The 14752-nt window shown below is 43.3% G+C and overlaps 1 protein-coding gene across 3 annotated transcripts in view; it reads left to right on the forward strand.

Moving 5' to 3' along the window:
* Window positions 1-8147: 8147 nt before the first annotated feature.
* Window positions 8148-14752, forward strand: part of ATXN7L1 (ataxin 7 like 1) — a 117486-nt gene continuing 110881 nt past the window's right edge. For 2 of the 3 annotated variants that reach the window (XM_086480686.1, XM_086480694.1), the window contains exons 1-2: window positions 8239-8368; window positions 8902-8970. In XM_086480686.1, coding sequence (XP_086336812.1) covers window positions 8254-8368; window positions 8902-8970 — 184 coding nt within the window. In that variant the 5' untranslated portion in view covers window positions 8239-8253. Of the gene's footprint in view, window positions 8369-8901; window positions 8971-14752 lie in introns of all 3 variants that reach the window. The other variant, XM_086480650.1, reaches the window with a different exon arrangement.

Genomic DNA, 14752 nt, shown 5'->3' on the forward strand with positions numbered 1-14752 from the left:
CAGTGCTTATCAGAAGATACTATCTTTGACTCTTCCAGCTTGGTATGGGAATCTTATTAGGACAAAGCTCCTCGCAAAGCGCTACAAGAGACTTCCCTGTACAATAGATGAGACACAATTGATTTCTGGCACTCCACTTCCAGCCTCAGCCAGAAATACAAGACAAACAGGCTTGCTTTCTTCTGTGATTTCAACATGTCTGCTTCTTGTATGAGCTGGAAATAGGACATACCATAACAACTGTCAAAACATTTCAGAAGCTCTAGCAAGGTGTGATTGGAGCCAGCTTCTTGAAGCAGCAAGGGTTTGAGGAGCCATGCGAGCAGGCTCGTCCCTCTGCTATCAACTGATTGAGGGCTCAAATGTGACCTCCACCAAAGGCATCGCAGTTTGATCCTCACTCAAACCTCTTGTCTGGGCAGTCCCAAACTTTCAGAGCCGTGCTGAAGTAAACCTGAATGTCTCCCAAACACTGAAGGACAGCCTTCCCAAGCTGAATTCTTTATTTTGCTGTTCTGGCAGCCTTCAGGGTGCCTCCCCTCAGCCCACTCACCCACGCCACCTGGCCCTGCCAGGGTTGGGTCCCCATTTACAGTGGGGATCAGTGAGCGGCTGGGAGAGGGCGACAGCCTGTGCACCAGCACTTGTGGAAAATGGCAGGAGGGATGGCTGGCCCCTGCGCTGAGGGAAAGGGGCCTCCAGCCAGGGCCAGGGCAAGGCTGGGAAGGACTGCTGGCTTCCTAGGGAGAGGCAGAGGAGAGCTGGCTGCTGAAAGGAGGGCAGAAGGAAAGGGGGCTTCCACCAAGCAGGTGAGAAAACATTTAGAGAAGAGAAGAGGGCAACTCCAAACAGTTGTGTGAGGAGAGAGACAGCTCGCTGGTAGGAGGTAGAGCGATGATTCAGGGCTGGGAAAGACATATGGGAGACCTGCCCTCCACTGAGGGAGGCCGGGGAGAGGAGAGGTTCCTAACTGCAAAGTAGGGGATAAAAACCAAGGCAGGGCATATTAAAAGACATGGTAGTGTTTGGTGAGGCAGCTGGACCCAAGTGGGAGGGTGATGAGCAAGAGGCTGGGAGCAAAAAAGCAGGCCCCAAGAAGGTGCTTCAGCAGAGTGACCTGGTGGGCGATGAAAACCCACCCTGTGGTGTTAGGGTAAAGTCACAGAAAAGAGGAAATAATTCAGAAATGTTTGGGAGAAAGAGGGATACAAACAGGAGAAATATGGCATCTACATTGAGAAGAAACAGAAGAAAATTTATTATGATGCAATGAGGGAGACGCAGTTAGTTGCTGCTGTGTGCTGCCAACACATGCAAACGTGGCTGGCGAATGGAAAGTTATAATATACATTATTCAGCAGCATAAACTTAATTTTTAATGAAAGAATATTTCTATGTCTACCTCATGAGAAATGTGTGAAGATCTTTGGGGACCCGTGTTTTGTGGTTTTCGTTATTCACACGGGCATTGTGAGCAAGCAAAGCTTAGGAAAGTGGCATGCTGTTCGAACACAGACTTAATAGCAAGGCAAGGTAATTTTCTCTATCCCCAAGTGTTTTTTTTATCCCAAAATCTAAAGAACTTTGCCATGTCTTTCACAAATGCAGGGAACTGCTACAAGTTTCTTCTTTTCTGTCCCAACTGGATGGTTAAGAGCCTTCCTCTAGACTCTGGATATGGCCTTCAAAAATATAATTGTTGCTGTTATTTACCAAAAAAACTGTTTTAAATAAAACAAAACAGATAAATATTTAGTAAGTAAAATACAAGTGATTTGCTGCACCCGTGCTAGATAACGCTTAATAATTTTAAGGAGCAATACAAAATACGCACTAACAGTGTTCTAAAACAATTCCCCTGTCATCTTTCCTGAGTACCTGTCAATACAGGGAAACTGAATTTTAGCCTGTCGTGTACTCTTTGACCTGTCATTTCCATCTCTCATCTTCCCAAACAGCCATACTAGAATCTACCCCTCAGTCTTCTGCAGTAATGCACTTCCCTGGCCTGGTCTAATCCTCAGTTTCTTGCCACCTGATGAAGTGTCAGACCAGGGACCTTGGGTAGTGTGTTTTAAGAAGTGAGTTTGCGATCTGTGTTTCATATGAGTTGTACCACAGTGCTGAGACTGGATGTTCAGGTGTTTGGTGGAGGTCACGACATGGGGAACTTTCTTGAGGGAGACAAACTATTGGAAAATGAGTCCAAACTGAACTCTTAGAGACTCCTGGCTGAAACCTGAAACTGTTGCAGAAAAAAATGAAACAGTTTTGCCTCCTACAAGCAATTGTTAAGTCCTCACGTTCAGTGAAGATGCATGTCTGCACTGTACAAAGCAGTCCTATGAAACATTGATAGTTACCATTACTAGCTTTGGTATCAGAAACATTCCAGCTATGGTAATACAATAGATAAGATAAATTATCCTCTTGAAAAGCAGGATAATTTAGCTGCAGTACAGTGCTATGTTAATGCATTTAGTCTATAACCAATACCTGAGTAAAATTGTTTAGAACAAGCTTTTAGACACTGCAACCGAAGGACACAAAATTTTTTTTTTTTACAGTGCTTGCGTAAGTCTTTTGGGTTTGAAATGTGTAGCAACTGTTGATTTCCACCTCTAGTTCATAGCGTGGTTTTGGCAGCATTTTTTCTTTAAACTTTGCAGAGTTCATTGTAATACGTTATCTTATTGTGCATTTTCTGCTCATAAACCTGTGCAGTATATCTCTCCTTAGATTTCCTATTTCATCTGATTAGTGCTACTGTAGTATTTCAAGCATTGGTTTGCTTTGGGTGAAGTAATTTGCAACACTTGTTTGAGAAATGTTTTTGTTGGAATACTAGAGTATCTCACTTAGAATTTTGTTTTCAGTTCTCCTTTTTTCTGTTTCTTTTTTAAGTGCTGGCTTCTTTGGTTAAGATGGAACCAAAAGTTAAATTTAGATTTTTTTTTTTCCTGTGTTATTTCAGAGGGCATTAAAATATATTTCCCTGCTATAAGTCTAATACAGTTTTCTAGCTCAAGTCTTCTATGATGGCGCTCACATGATGTTTGTGACTGAAATTTTGAAGAGATCAGAAATAGTACACGGACTGAACTTCTGGTCAGAGTGGCTCTAGGGAGACTGGCTCATAGTGGCTTTTACATTTGGCTTTCTAAGAGCTGAGTTGTTTTAATGGGCATCCTGTATGCATCTTTTTGCAGAAACCTAGCTGTAGGACTTTTTAAGTATCTGTTTTGTTTAATGAATTTAGGTACTCTAATTATCACAGAGTAAACTAGGATGCTACACTGTATTAAAACCCTCCCAAAGTTTCAGGATCAGTTTCACCAGAGAAAGGCAGGACTATCTATCTGCTGGGTTTTGCACCTTCCCAATACAAACTTCTCTGGTATCTTTTCCCTTGAGGTGCAGCTGTAGTATTAAATAGGAACTTCATTTATCCACTGTGGAAAGAGAGACTACAGCTAGATAATCTACAGGTTAAAATTAGCAAAAGTGTAAAAATCCAATAAAAAAATCATTTGCACACAAGTCAACATATAAATTAGTTTCACACTACTCAAAATCCTGGAGGAGTATTGAAGTTTCTGTAGTTCTGCGACTGACAGCCAGTTAGTTTGCTGGCGCTTTTCTTATGCAAACTCCATCACTGACTATCTTGAAGAAAGTCTTGTGATTAATTTACTGTTCCATTCCCACCAAAGTAGATACCTGGGTTCATAAAACTGTCTGCTATGTAGTAATTTCTGCTATATAAGATAAAACCGCTATTGTGGTAAATCCATTGCAAAATAGGATCCTGAGAAGTACTAATGAATCTCTTGACAACTGCTTAAATTATAATGACTTTGTCACAAGAACATTATATGTTTATAATCTTGTTATGATACTGAAGTCTTATACAGCTGTTTTTTGTAATACTTTTGTAGCCCGTTTAAAGCCATCTGGTGCACGTATTGCCAGGTATACGTGATTTAAAGCAAATCGTTGTTGTTGTTGTTGTGACTACAGATGCACCTTCAGCAAACTCATGATATTTTCTCAGTGTATGACAGTGGAGCTGAAATGGAATCATGTCATTATTTATTTGTACATGGTGACTACACATGATGTTCCTGACAGCCACATGTGAGAACTGCTGTTTCAGTTCATTATGTCTTAACATTTAGATCCTGAAAATTATAAAAATGTTGGATTGATCTCCATATAAGCCAAAGATTGATACACAGCTTTGGATCTCTTCTAAATAACTTTTCTGGTGCTTTTATAAAGATGAAGTCTTTAACTATAAATCTAGTAAGTAGATATAGGAACACCTGATTTTTATCTCCTGGTTACTTAGCTGAAAGCCTGCATTTGGAGATCATCTTATTAAAAGACCAGTGATATACGGATTACAAAGATTAGAGTTAAGGTTTCATCCATATTTTGCTGCTTATTAATTAAAGGCCTTAATTTGCTTATAGTTTACTTTTTCAATTCCATGTTAGCATTGGATCATTGTAGTATTCAGAAGCTGCAACCAAGATCAAGGCTGCATTATACTAAGTTCTGAAAAACCACATAGTAAAAGGAAGCCTCTACTTGGCAGTTGAAATAAAACAAGATCTACAGGGACTGGGGAGGGAAAGAAGTACCTTTCCTGATTGACTTAATTATTTTTCTATTTCAGAGTGACTTGTTCAAGGTCATAGAAGAATTTAATTTTTGTATTGGCGAGCAGGTGGAAAAGAAACAGGATATTTAATCTGCACTTCCACGTGCAGTTTTTTTACTCATCTCCAATGGAAAGAAATCTTCTGTGATCATGTTTGTGCCTTTCCCTCCCTTTTTTTCTCTCCATCCATAATTTTTGGATCCATTGAATAATACAAACAAATTTGAAAGAGAAGTAAAAGTCTTAAATAGATTTGTCTCTCTACAAATTTTGTGAAAGCAGATGCCAGGAAAAGGGAAGAAGAAACCATCTGAATGCCCTTGCTATGGTAAAGCCGCATCCTGAGTTCACATTCACCAGAGAGATCTACATATACTCCCAACCATGGGGAAAACTTCCATAATGCCAGATTGGCTCTCTTCCTATTTCACTATAGGGCTTTAGAGCACAACGCACAGTTGCCCATGCTACATGCACTAGTTTGATTTGGCTCCAATCTGGAGTGAAGTAGTGTTCTTGGGGAGGAGTCCTGGCACAGAACGGAGGCTACTTTTCTGCAGCTTCAGGACTTGCACCCTACAAGCCAATGGTGACAAAATGATCTATAGTTTGCTCAGAGACCGGGTTCATTCCTTGGTGCAGATCATAGAGGGAGCATAGACATAATCAAAGCAGAACTTGCATTTTTCAAACAAAAAAATGCTGATCATTGGAGAATCGGGCATATCTGCTCTGATGATTGTGGAACCATTTGTTTAATGATAATGTTGTTCTTGAATACATATGGTAGGGACGAGGATGAGTTCCTTTGAGAGGGCTTTGGAAACCTTTCTCTCAAACTGTAAGTCACTGGATTGTTTCTTTTTAGGAAGGAATTGGTACATCTTGCAACTTTGATTTTATGCTAATTTTCCTTCACATGGTCTGTTTCTGTTAGAGCCTAGACTGTAGTTCTGCAGTGTGTCATGGGAAGCAGCACGTAGATTAGTGCCATGTGTTAAAGTTGGAAAGTTTCTTCAGTTTTTTTGCTTGGTTTGTGGCAGCTTGTATTAAATAGTTTCCCCCTCCCCTTTTTTCTCAGTTGTGTGGTTAGGAATTGCTTTATTGCTTCTGTATCCTGTGGCAGTGTTTAATAGTAGTCCGATGTTTGGCCATACGTACTTCCCTGAAATCTTACATCCATTTTAATTGATGGGGATTTCCTGGGTGCTCACATGCCTTTCTTTTGTGTCCTGGGGATACGTGGCTTGGGGAATCACGGAACTGTTATGGTATAAGCTGTGCAGTGCAACTTCTTTAATTCTGAGACTACCTGGCCACTGTCACGACTTCTGCGCAACTATCTTGCAGTGAATTTGAGCACAATGGCAAACACAGTTGACTATTAACTTCATGTCATTTATCATTCCTCCTAAGGAATTACATCTTGCTATTCCCAACCAAAGAGTTTTACATGTAGTGAGCAGGTTTTCAACCTCAACATAAGCAGTTTACGTCTATTCTTTTTCTTCCTCATTAATGATTAGGTCTCCTTATAATTAAAAACATCAATCATATCCATTCCTAGCTGAATTTTGCTAGATTAAGTCAAGCTTTTCTCATATGACAGACTCTTTAATTCCTCTGATCATTCTGATAACCCTTTCCACACTTTTTTGTAGGAAGATTAATTTAAACTGGTGGCAAGAACTGCACTTAATATTCCAGAATAGGTCTTGCCAGGGCCTTATATTATACCACGACTACCCTTCCTGCTTCTGGAAATTCTATGTATAATGTATTTAAGGTCACACATCTTATAGCTGCTTCACGTTGGTTGCTAATAAGCCTGCTGAGATTGACTGGTTCTCTTTTGAGGCATACTTTGGTAAGCTTTCTGCTTCGATTGTTTTCATTGTGTTACTGTTAATTTCTTGTCTCTAATGTTACATGACCAGAGGCACTCTGGTCAGGCCATACAGTATGAAAGCTTTTAGGCTTGCCTCCGGGTATTAAGAACGGGGCTTGTATATCCCAGCTACTTTTTGCAAGAGGTTGAGTATGAATGCTGTCTGTATTTAACAGTGCATCTGTTGGCAGTGCATATAATCCAAAAGGGTGATTGTCCTTTGTCCCAAGCGTTCACCCATTTTAGCACTGCAAAGAGCCTAGTCTTAATGAAACTCTGAGAAATTCACTCCAGTCCACTGTAGACTGTAGTATCATGTACCTTTCTGCAGGCAGCAGTGCTGACTTCCACAACTCCTGTTCTGCCCCTCTGGCCACTGCTCCAACCCTTGAGCGGGCCCTAAATGCTACTCTTTTTTCTTGAGTCTAGATTAATTCCATGCTGTGCTTCAGCATTGTCCCACAACTGTCTGAACCAGCAAAAAGTGAATGGTGACCAGGGTCTTAACCGCGTGCCTGGGAAGAGAGGTAGGACAGGCAAAGGACCACGTGAAGCCCACACCACCACTCCAAGAAGTGTCTGTTGAACCATAAACTTCAGTCATCAGTACTCTGCTGGGGCTGTCCAGCGGTACGAAAGATGCTGAGGGTGGAGTCAGCGAAGCTGTGTAAATGGAACCAGGTCCTTCACCTGTGGTGTCCATGTTTGGTTTAATAGGTGTGAGCCGGAGCAATAGGCTCATGCTGTAATTCCTTATCCAAATTAGGTATATTGAGTACAAAAATTTTCACAGTAGTGCCGTTTCCTATTCTTACCTCAGTGGAGACATAAACCAAAAATGACGCAGTCCTAAAACTAAATGAAAACCATGGACATCCCATAGGTTACGCATAGCGAGCTCAAAACCTCGGTATTATTTGAGAGGAGCGGGACCTGTGAGTTCAGAGCTGGTGTACCATAACCTGAAACACCAAATCATGGGAAAACACACTCGCGAACAGACGAAGCCTGTGCTCAGGCAGAGCTGAGGGAGCAGCTGGACAACAAAATGGCTGTGGTGGCGGTTATAGGTGATCCACGGGAGCGCAGCTGGAGGTCGGGGGGAGGGGGGGCCCGACATGGCACTCCGGGGCCGTTTCCGGGCCGTGCCGCAATCACCGAGAGCGCATCCCAGGGACTTACTGCGGGGCGTTGCGAGACGCGGGGCTCGCAACCCCGGGGCGCGCAACGCCAGCGACTGCCTTCCCGGAGAGGCTCTTCGGCCGCCCGCTCCGCTCCGCGCGGCGGCGGCCGGTCCGAGCCGGGCCGGGCCAAGCCTAGCCGAGCCGAGCCGGGCCGGGCCAGGCCGGGCCGGGCGGCGACGCTGCGCGGGGGCGCGGAGGGGCAGCGCGCGGCCGGCGCGGCGCGGCGCGGAGGCGGCGCGGGTCCGGCGCCCCCCTCGGGGCGGGCGGCAGGCCCGGCTGCCGGCGGCGTCGCGGGGCGCGGCGCGCAGGCGCGGGGGGCGCGGGCATGCGCGCTGGGCGGCGGGGAGCCCGATCTGATAGGGAGCAGGGGCTGACACTACCCCCGTGTGGGCGGCGGAACGTCCCGAGGATGACGTGCGGCGTTCTCGAATCCCGTGTCTCGCTCGCTCGCTCGCCGCCGCCGCCGCCGAAGGAAACGGGAAAAGCAACAAGGAGGCAGGAGCAGGCGCGGCGCCATGGCGGCCCTGGAGCGGCCCGTGCCCAGTCCCGAGGCGTTCCTGGGCCAGCCCTGGGCCGCCTGGGTGCGGGAGGCCGCCCCCCCGCACGCGCACGGCGCCGCCCCCCCGCACAGTAAGGGCAGGGACCGGCCCGCGGCTCGGCACGCCGCTCCCCTCCCCCGGAGCGCACGCACGGCGGCGGGGCCAGGGGCCAGGGGCCCGGCCGGGCCGCCCCCCTCCCCCCCCTCCCGCTCCCGTTCCCGGGGACGCGCCGCGCGGCGGGAGGTGCCGCCCCCCCGGGCGCTCAGCTGACGCGCCGAGCCCCCGGTGCCATGTGTGCGGGAGGCGCTGGCGCACGCCGTGCCGTGCCGTGCCGCTGCCCCGCGGCGCGGGCTCCGCCGCTGGGCCGGCGCCGCGGTGGGGGAAGGGGGCGAGGGGGAGGATGCGCGGCGCGGAGGGGCCGGAGGATGCTGCGGGGGGGGGCCGGAGGGTGCTGCCGCGGGGGGCCCGGCGGTTCTGCTCCCTGGCAGATGCTCCGACCATTGTGTTTTTGCTGTTGCAAATAGAAACACTGCTCACCTCCTCACCTCTCCTCCTCCCCCCGCCAAACAATAAATGCGCACCTCTGGGCCCTCGGCGCTTCCTGACTGTGCTTCTCTTCTGCAGGTGTAGATCTAGAAGAGACTGGAAAAGAGGGTGGAAAAAGCAGGGAGGTTATGAGGCTTAATAAAGAAGGTAAGTGGATAGTGCTGGTACACCTCTCTACCTGTCTGTCTCTTGGTGGCTGTGGATGACTGTGGTTTGGCCTTGACAGGGGAGTCTGATAGCATATGGATCTCTCTGCCGTGAAGAATGTTTCAGGGTTGGATACACACAGGTGACTGTCGCTCTGTCAACTTCTTTTGGAGTACGAGTATAACAGGTGTATGTGTGCGACTGGCAGATGTGGTAAAAGATAAGGCAGTTTTAAGTCAAAAGACAACTACATGTCAGTGGCCATATTGGGTTTTTTTCGAGGACCCCGTCACTTGGTGCAACGTTTTGCTTGCTTCTGTGTGAAGATAAGCATACAGACCTGTGCGTCAGCTTCGAATGTTATCATTAGCGACTGTAGTGAAAAACATTTTCACTCGCAGAGAGAAATGGTCTGTTACCATCTTTGAGTTCATTCGCTTTAGCTCAAGTCGCATTTTATTCTTTCATTCTCACTCCTGAGTGTGACTTACAGTCCAGTGAGCAGCCGACGTCTTAATACTATCTTATGTGAGGCTAAGCCATGTGTATCATGCAAAACCAAATATAATAGTTCATTTGGGCCATAAGGTTTTTCTGGTACCATAAGTACGAACGGGCAAATTCCAGGCTAATGGTGTTGGCTAACATGCAATGCCTGACACAGTTCTGTCAGCTGCGAGAGGAGAAGCTTTAGTGGTGAGTGGCAAATCAAATTTACACATTTTGTTTGTGAGGTGTGTCGTTAACGTCATGCTGGGGTAACACCTGATACAACTAGTGAAATGGTTTGGGATGTATTTTCATGTCGCTTTCTGTCTGTTTCTGTTCTATTAAGAAAGCAGTATACATATACAACCTTTCTGTCATGAGAAGTGTTTCTTGTGAAGCTGTTCATAATGAATGATCCCATCATAGTGAAACTTCAGTGTGACTTACTGATGCTGAGAGAAATCCCGCTATTACCTGTAATGTCATAATATATATTCTGAAATTATGTTAAGTTTCTTGTTATATTATAGTTATTGTTACACATGCGTTTAATTTTGAGCATCTTGGCAGTTTAAAGGAATCTTATGTTTTCTAAACAAGCTCTTGAAAAAAGAACAATTTAATCGGTAACGTAGATTTGTTTGATAAACTATAAAATTGCATGGAGTACACATTAAATGAAATTATTTAAGATACCATGAAACCTCTCTTTTGAAAGATCTTTATAGAGATGCCAGACTTGATTGTGTTCCTGTCTTGATTCTTACATGCCTGAACCTCTCTATTTTGCCAGCCCAAAAATAAGTTAGAGGCAAAACTGGGATTTTCATGTAGTATATTTCTAAGTAAAAGGTTCAAGGCTCAAACAGTTCGTACAACTATCAGTAATGTTGAGCGTACGTGCTATTCAGAAGTAATCAAACAAAAATCTTGCTACTGGAGCTTGGCTTTCATAAGGAGCTTAATTTGTTGAGATAAAATGTTTTGCGCCTAGAAGTCCTTGAACGCAATTTCTTATTATAAGCTTACTTGAAACATGAAGATCGAAGCGCGTCCCTACTCCTTAGTCATACATAATATGCAAATTGTTTCCTAGAATGATTCAGTTTAGATGATCAGCTCTAGTCTCCCATTGTTTGGTTTTGGAGGTGTTAGAGACTCTGTCAAAGGAGCTCCATTTAAACTCGCCATCCAGAAAAACAATTTCCAAACAAAGCGTAATGTCATTGCTGACATTATGATAGTGATAGGTGTGAGGCATTTATTAGCTTTCATGGTGCTTACATTGTAATACAGTTTAAAAAACCAAAACTGAACTGTTATATTTAAGAAATAAAAAGCTTTAGGAGTTTTATTGCTTTGGATCACTTAGAACTTTCACGAAGTTTGAATAAATTACTATGTGTTGAAATATTTCTACTGTATCACTTAAGCAGTCTGTTAATACAGGTGCTCCACTGCACCCATCTGTGTGTCTGAACACCCACTGTAAATCTTCCGTGAGTCTCACTATCTTTATTAATAAAAGGTGGGGAAAAATTTGAAGAGTTAGATTGGTCTGCAGAAAACATTGCTCATGTACTTGGCAGCAATGCTTGTGTGCTCATTCTGATCTTGCACACATCTGTCGTGTGACATGTTGACTTTTTGTGTCTGCTTTGTTCATAGCAGGCTTTGTGGTCGTGGCAGGTCTTAATACCAAACCCAACTCGTTTTTCTTTGCAATCTTATCTATTTGAGTAGGCCTTCTTATGGCATTTGTGGTGCCAGGAGATTGTAAGCAGTGTCTTAGAAAAATCAGACTTTACTTGTATAAGGTAGTTGGGGAGTGACAGATGGACAGGGCTTTAAGTATCAAAAATTACTCTCCTGTTCGATAAAGATAGTGTAAAAATCTGATCTCACTGAATTTGCTTCTTGTAATATTTGTCTGCGTTTTGTCAGCTTTGGGCAAGATGACCAGATTTACGTGGCCGTTCCCTTGTAAGCAGTTAAGCAAGGAGCCTTTTTAGACTAGTGAAACTGTGTGTGGAGAACATGGCGGGGGGAAGGTGGTGGTCTTCTACAGACCAATGCAAGGTGTCTCACTTTGTTTTTGTAGAAAAAAATTATGTCAGATGTCAAAAAGTGCTTCCAGCTAGCTTCATCCCTGCGTCGCTGCCTCATTTCTGGTTGTGTACGGTATGTGTCTAGAGTGATCGGCTGCTCTTCCTCCTCCTGTTGACCCAGGCAGGGATCTGGGAGGCAGCATTCCCCAGCGGTAGTGGGGAGAAACGCTGCCAAATCTCCGCCTGCTGAAGTGGCTGGTAACTTCTCAGCACATCCTTGGGCAAAGGGGTCGCAGTCTGGCTATGCTGCTCATTTCTGTCATGCAAGAGGTGTACTGGGGCCACGTGCCCCCTGTGCCCCACCTTTAGGGCAGAAGTAGAGATATAGAAATATTGCTCACTGCTTTCCTTTATTCTACAGTGTGTATGTAGGCAGCACAGAGGGAGAGAAATTTCCTGAACGTTTGTTCAGTTTTGTAGACGGAATTGCTTTTTGCATGCTGATACTTACTTTATGTTTTCTTTTAGCAAATGCAGTATGTCCATGGTTGACTTTTACTGGCACGTAGATTTGTGGAAAGGAGATTGCGAAGTTGCAAGTGTTCACAGAAAATGAAAAATTTTATGCATAAGTGTTTGTGCCAGAAAAAAAACCCCAACACTTATCTGCTTATCTAATCAGGAAACAGAAACAGTATTGTGTAACTTATCTGACAAATCACTACCAACCAGCCGGCTTAGCTGAGAGAGGGGTTATCGGAATTGGAGCAGCATTTAGAATTTATATTGAATTTTTAAAAGTTGAATGAAGAATTGAAGATTGTTTTGTAGATAGCATAGGAGTCTATATTTATTTGACGATGTGTCCTGTAAAAAATCATGGTAACTTGATGCCTGAGAGACATACAGTGATCTTTTATTATCAGTCATAACCTGTAACTGATTTTAGATTAATTTAGGAGGCATATGTTTTACTTTATACAGTATTTAAGGAAATAATAAAAGAACGTGATTTTTGGTTTTACATACAGAACTCTTGTTAATGATCAGGTTAGTTAATGTGCAAGCATTAGGTGCTGTTGAGTATTTCTAGGTAGGCACAAGCCGTAAAGGAGCAAAAGATACACTGTGTATCTGCGTGAACTACAGCGGGGTTAAATATGACCTATGGGATTTAGATCTGTATCTGGGTACTTGGTGTCATAGTCAACTTCAGTTTCTCAGTTCAGTGGATTTGTATTATTGAGGTTTCAATCTGATGATGTGTGTGTTTTGTCTTTGATAATCTTTTCACTAACCATACTGACTCATTATTGTTTAACGTAAGGATGTTATGTAAAAAATTCTATTCCGTTTTTCTGATGTTGTGTTAAAATTAGGGATTTTCTGTCATTATTGAGCAGCCCCAAACTTGACCATTTTGCTTGATGATTACGCGTGCAAACTGGAGTTTTAAATCTACTGGATAGTTGTTTACAATGTGTTTTTCCTATTTCGACTTCCCACATAAATATCTGATGGAAAGGTTTTTGGTAAATCCTTTGGCAACATCAGAACAAAATTAAAGGGATACTGATTAGTTTTACTTTCAGTATTTTTTTATTCCTCAGAAAAATATCTTGGTGATTTTATCATTCATGGAAAAATAAGGAGTTAAGGTTGGGCGGGGAAAAAAAAGGATGTAGCATGCAGCATTCTACTTTGTGAAAAGCAAAAGGAAGAGAACTAAAATTATTTATGAGGAGATTGTGAAAGAAGAGAGGACAAAACCAGCTGGTTACTGTAAGCGTAGGGATTGTAGTTGATCTTTTTTTCTAATTTTTTTTGTTTGTTTGTTTACTAGTGGTTTGCTGATGCTGCTGTTTGTCTCCTTTAAAAACATATCAGACAAAAACTTAAGAAAAATAAAAATGTTTTATTCTTAGACACCTTTGTCTTTCACCTTTTTTGTGGTGGTAGAGAACGTTGGAAAGGGCTGAGGGAAAGGAAATTATAACAAAGTTTTAAACATATACCCCAAAGGAAAGTGGTGAGGTTATTGAATTTAGACCACCTTAGCTGGTGATTTGGGATTTGGGTTGGTTTTGGTTTTGCAGTGGGCAAAAGTGGGGTTACAGTGGGGTGAATGTTGTATAATTTTCTTTCTCCTCCCTGTAAGCTAATAAGGTCTTCCAGAGATACTGGTTCTTAAACAGATGTAATATTCAGGTGGAGCTTGATGAGTGAAAGAACTGAGAATTGGCAGGGTGCAAAACTGTGGCTGCTATCAAGAGAAACTTTTTCTTAACCGTTCTTATCTTTATGCTGGGAATAAAAATAGTGAGTAAAGGTCCCCATGGCAGTTTTCTTTAGGATGAGAAAGGACAGTGGGACTGAATTCTGAGGTGCATTCCTGTGTTTAAATGCCCGATCAGTTCAGTATTTAATATCCGACTCCAATATTTTATTTTTTTTTCCCCATGGACAGCTTCTGCAGGGGGGTGGCGTGGCTCCTGGTTGTGGCTGTCACCTCATTTAATGCATCTCAAGGAATGGTGACAGAGGAAGAATGAAACGTTATGTATGATAGTGCCCAGAAATTTAGTCAGAATTGTGGTTTATCCTCATAGCTACATAGTTATTTTCTGAAACCTGTCCTTCAGTTCATCAACCCACACACTGGATAAAAAGAGTGGAGTAATGGTGAGGCTCTCTGATCAGACATTCTGTGTTTTGAATCAGGATTTTGAATATGTATCTAAAACTGTTGTTCTGTGAATGACTTCTTTAAAAATTCTGGTTTTGTTAGGTGGCACATAACTCTATCGAGTTCAGGTGATATTTCACCCAATATTTGTGCAACAGTTATTCTGAAGATGTTAGATCTCCTGTAGTTTAAGGTACCTCTTTTGATCGCTGGTGGAGAAACCATGTGTGATTTTTCTGTCGACTGACAGCACTGTCACTACAGATCTGTGTCTGACATTGCTTCTACTTGTTGTCATTTATAACTGGACTTGAGAAAGAGGGAAATGATGTGTTTGCTAGAGTGTACCCCAAGCCCTGTTGTCACCACAGAAAGTGAAGTAGCTTCTTATATCCAATTTCAATTGGGATATAAAAACACATGTGTGTTTTCATGTTGGTCTGCCTCTGTATGTGGTTAATAGTTTATAGATGAAATGCAGGTTTCCACGTATAAAAAAAAAAAGACTACACAAGAGTTGAACCATTTTGACTGTGAAATTGAATAATTTCCTTGAAAT

The sequence above is a fragment of the Leptosomus discolor genome, chromosome 1 (genome assembly GCF_034619465.1).
Source record: "Leptosomus discolor isolate bLepDis1 chromosome 1, bLepDis1.hap2, whole genome shotgun sequence".
NCBI lineage: Eukaryota > Metazoa > Chordata > Aves > Leptosomiformes > Leptosomidae > Leptosomus > Leptosomus discolor.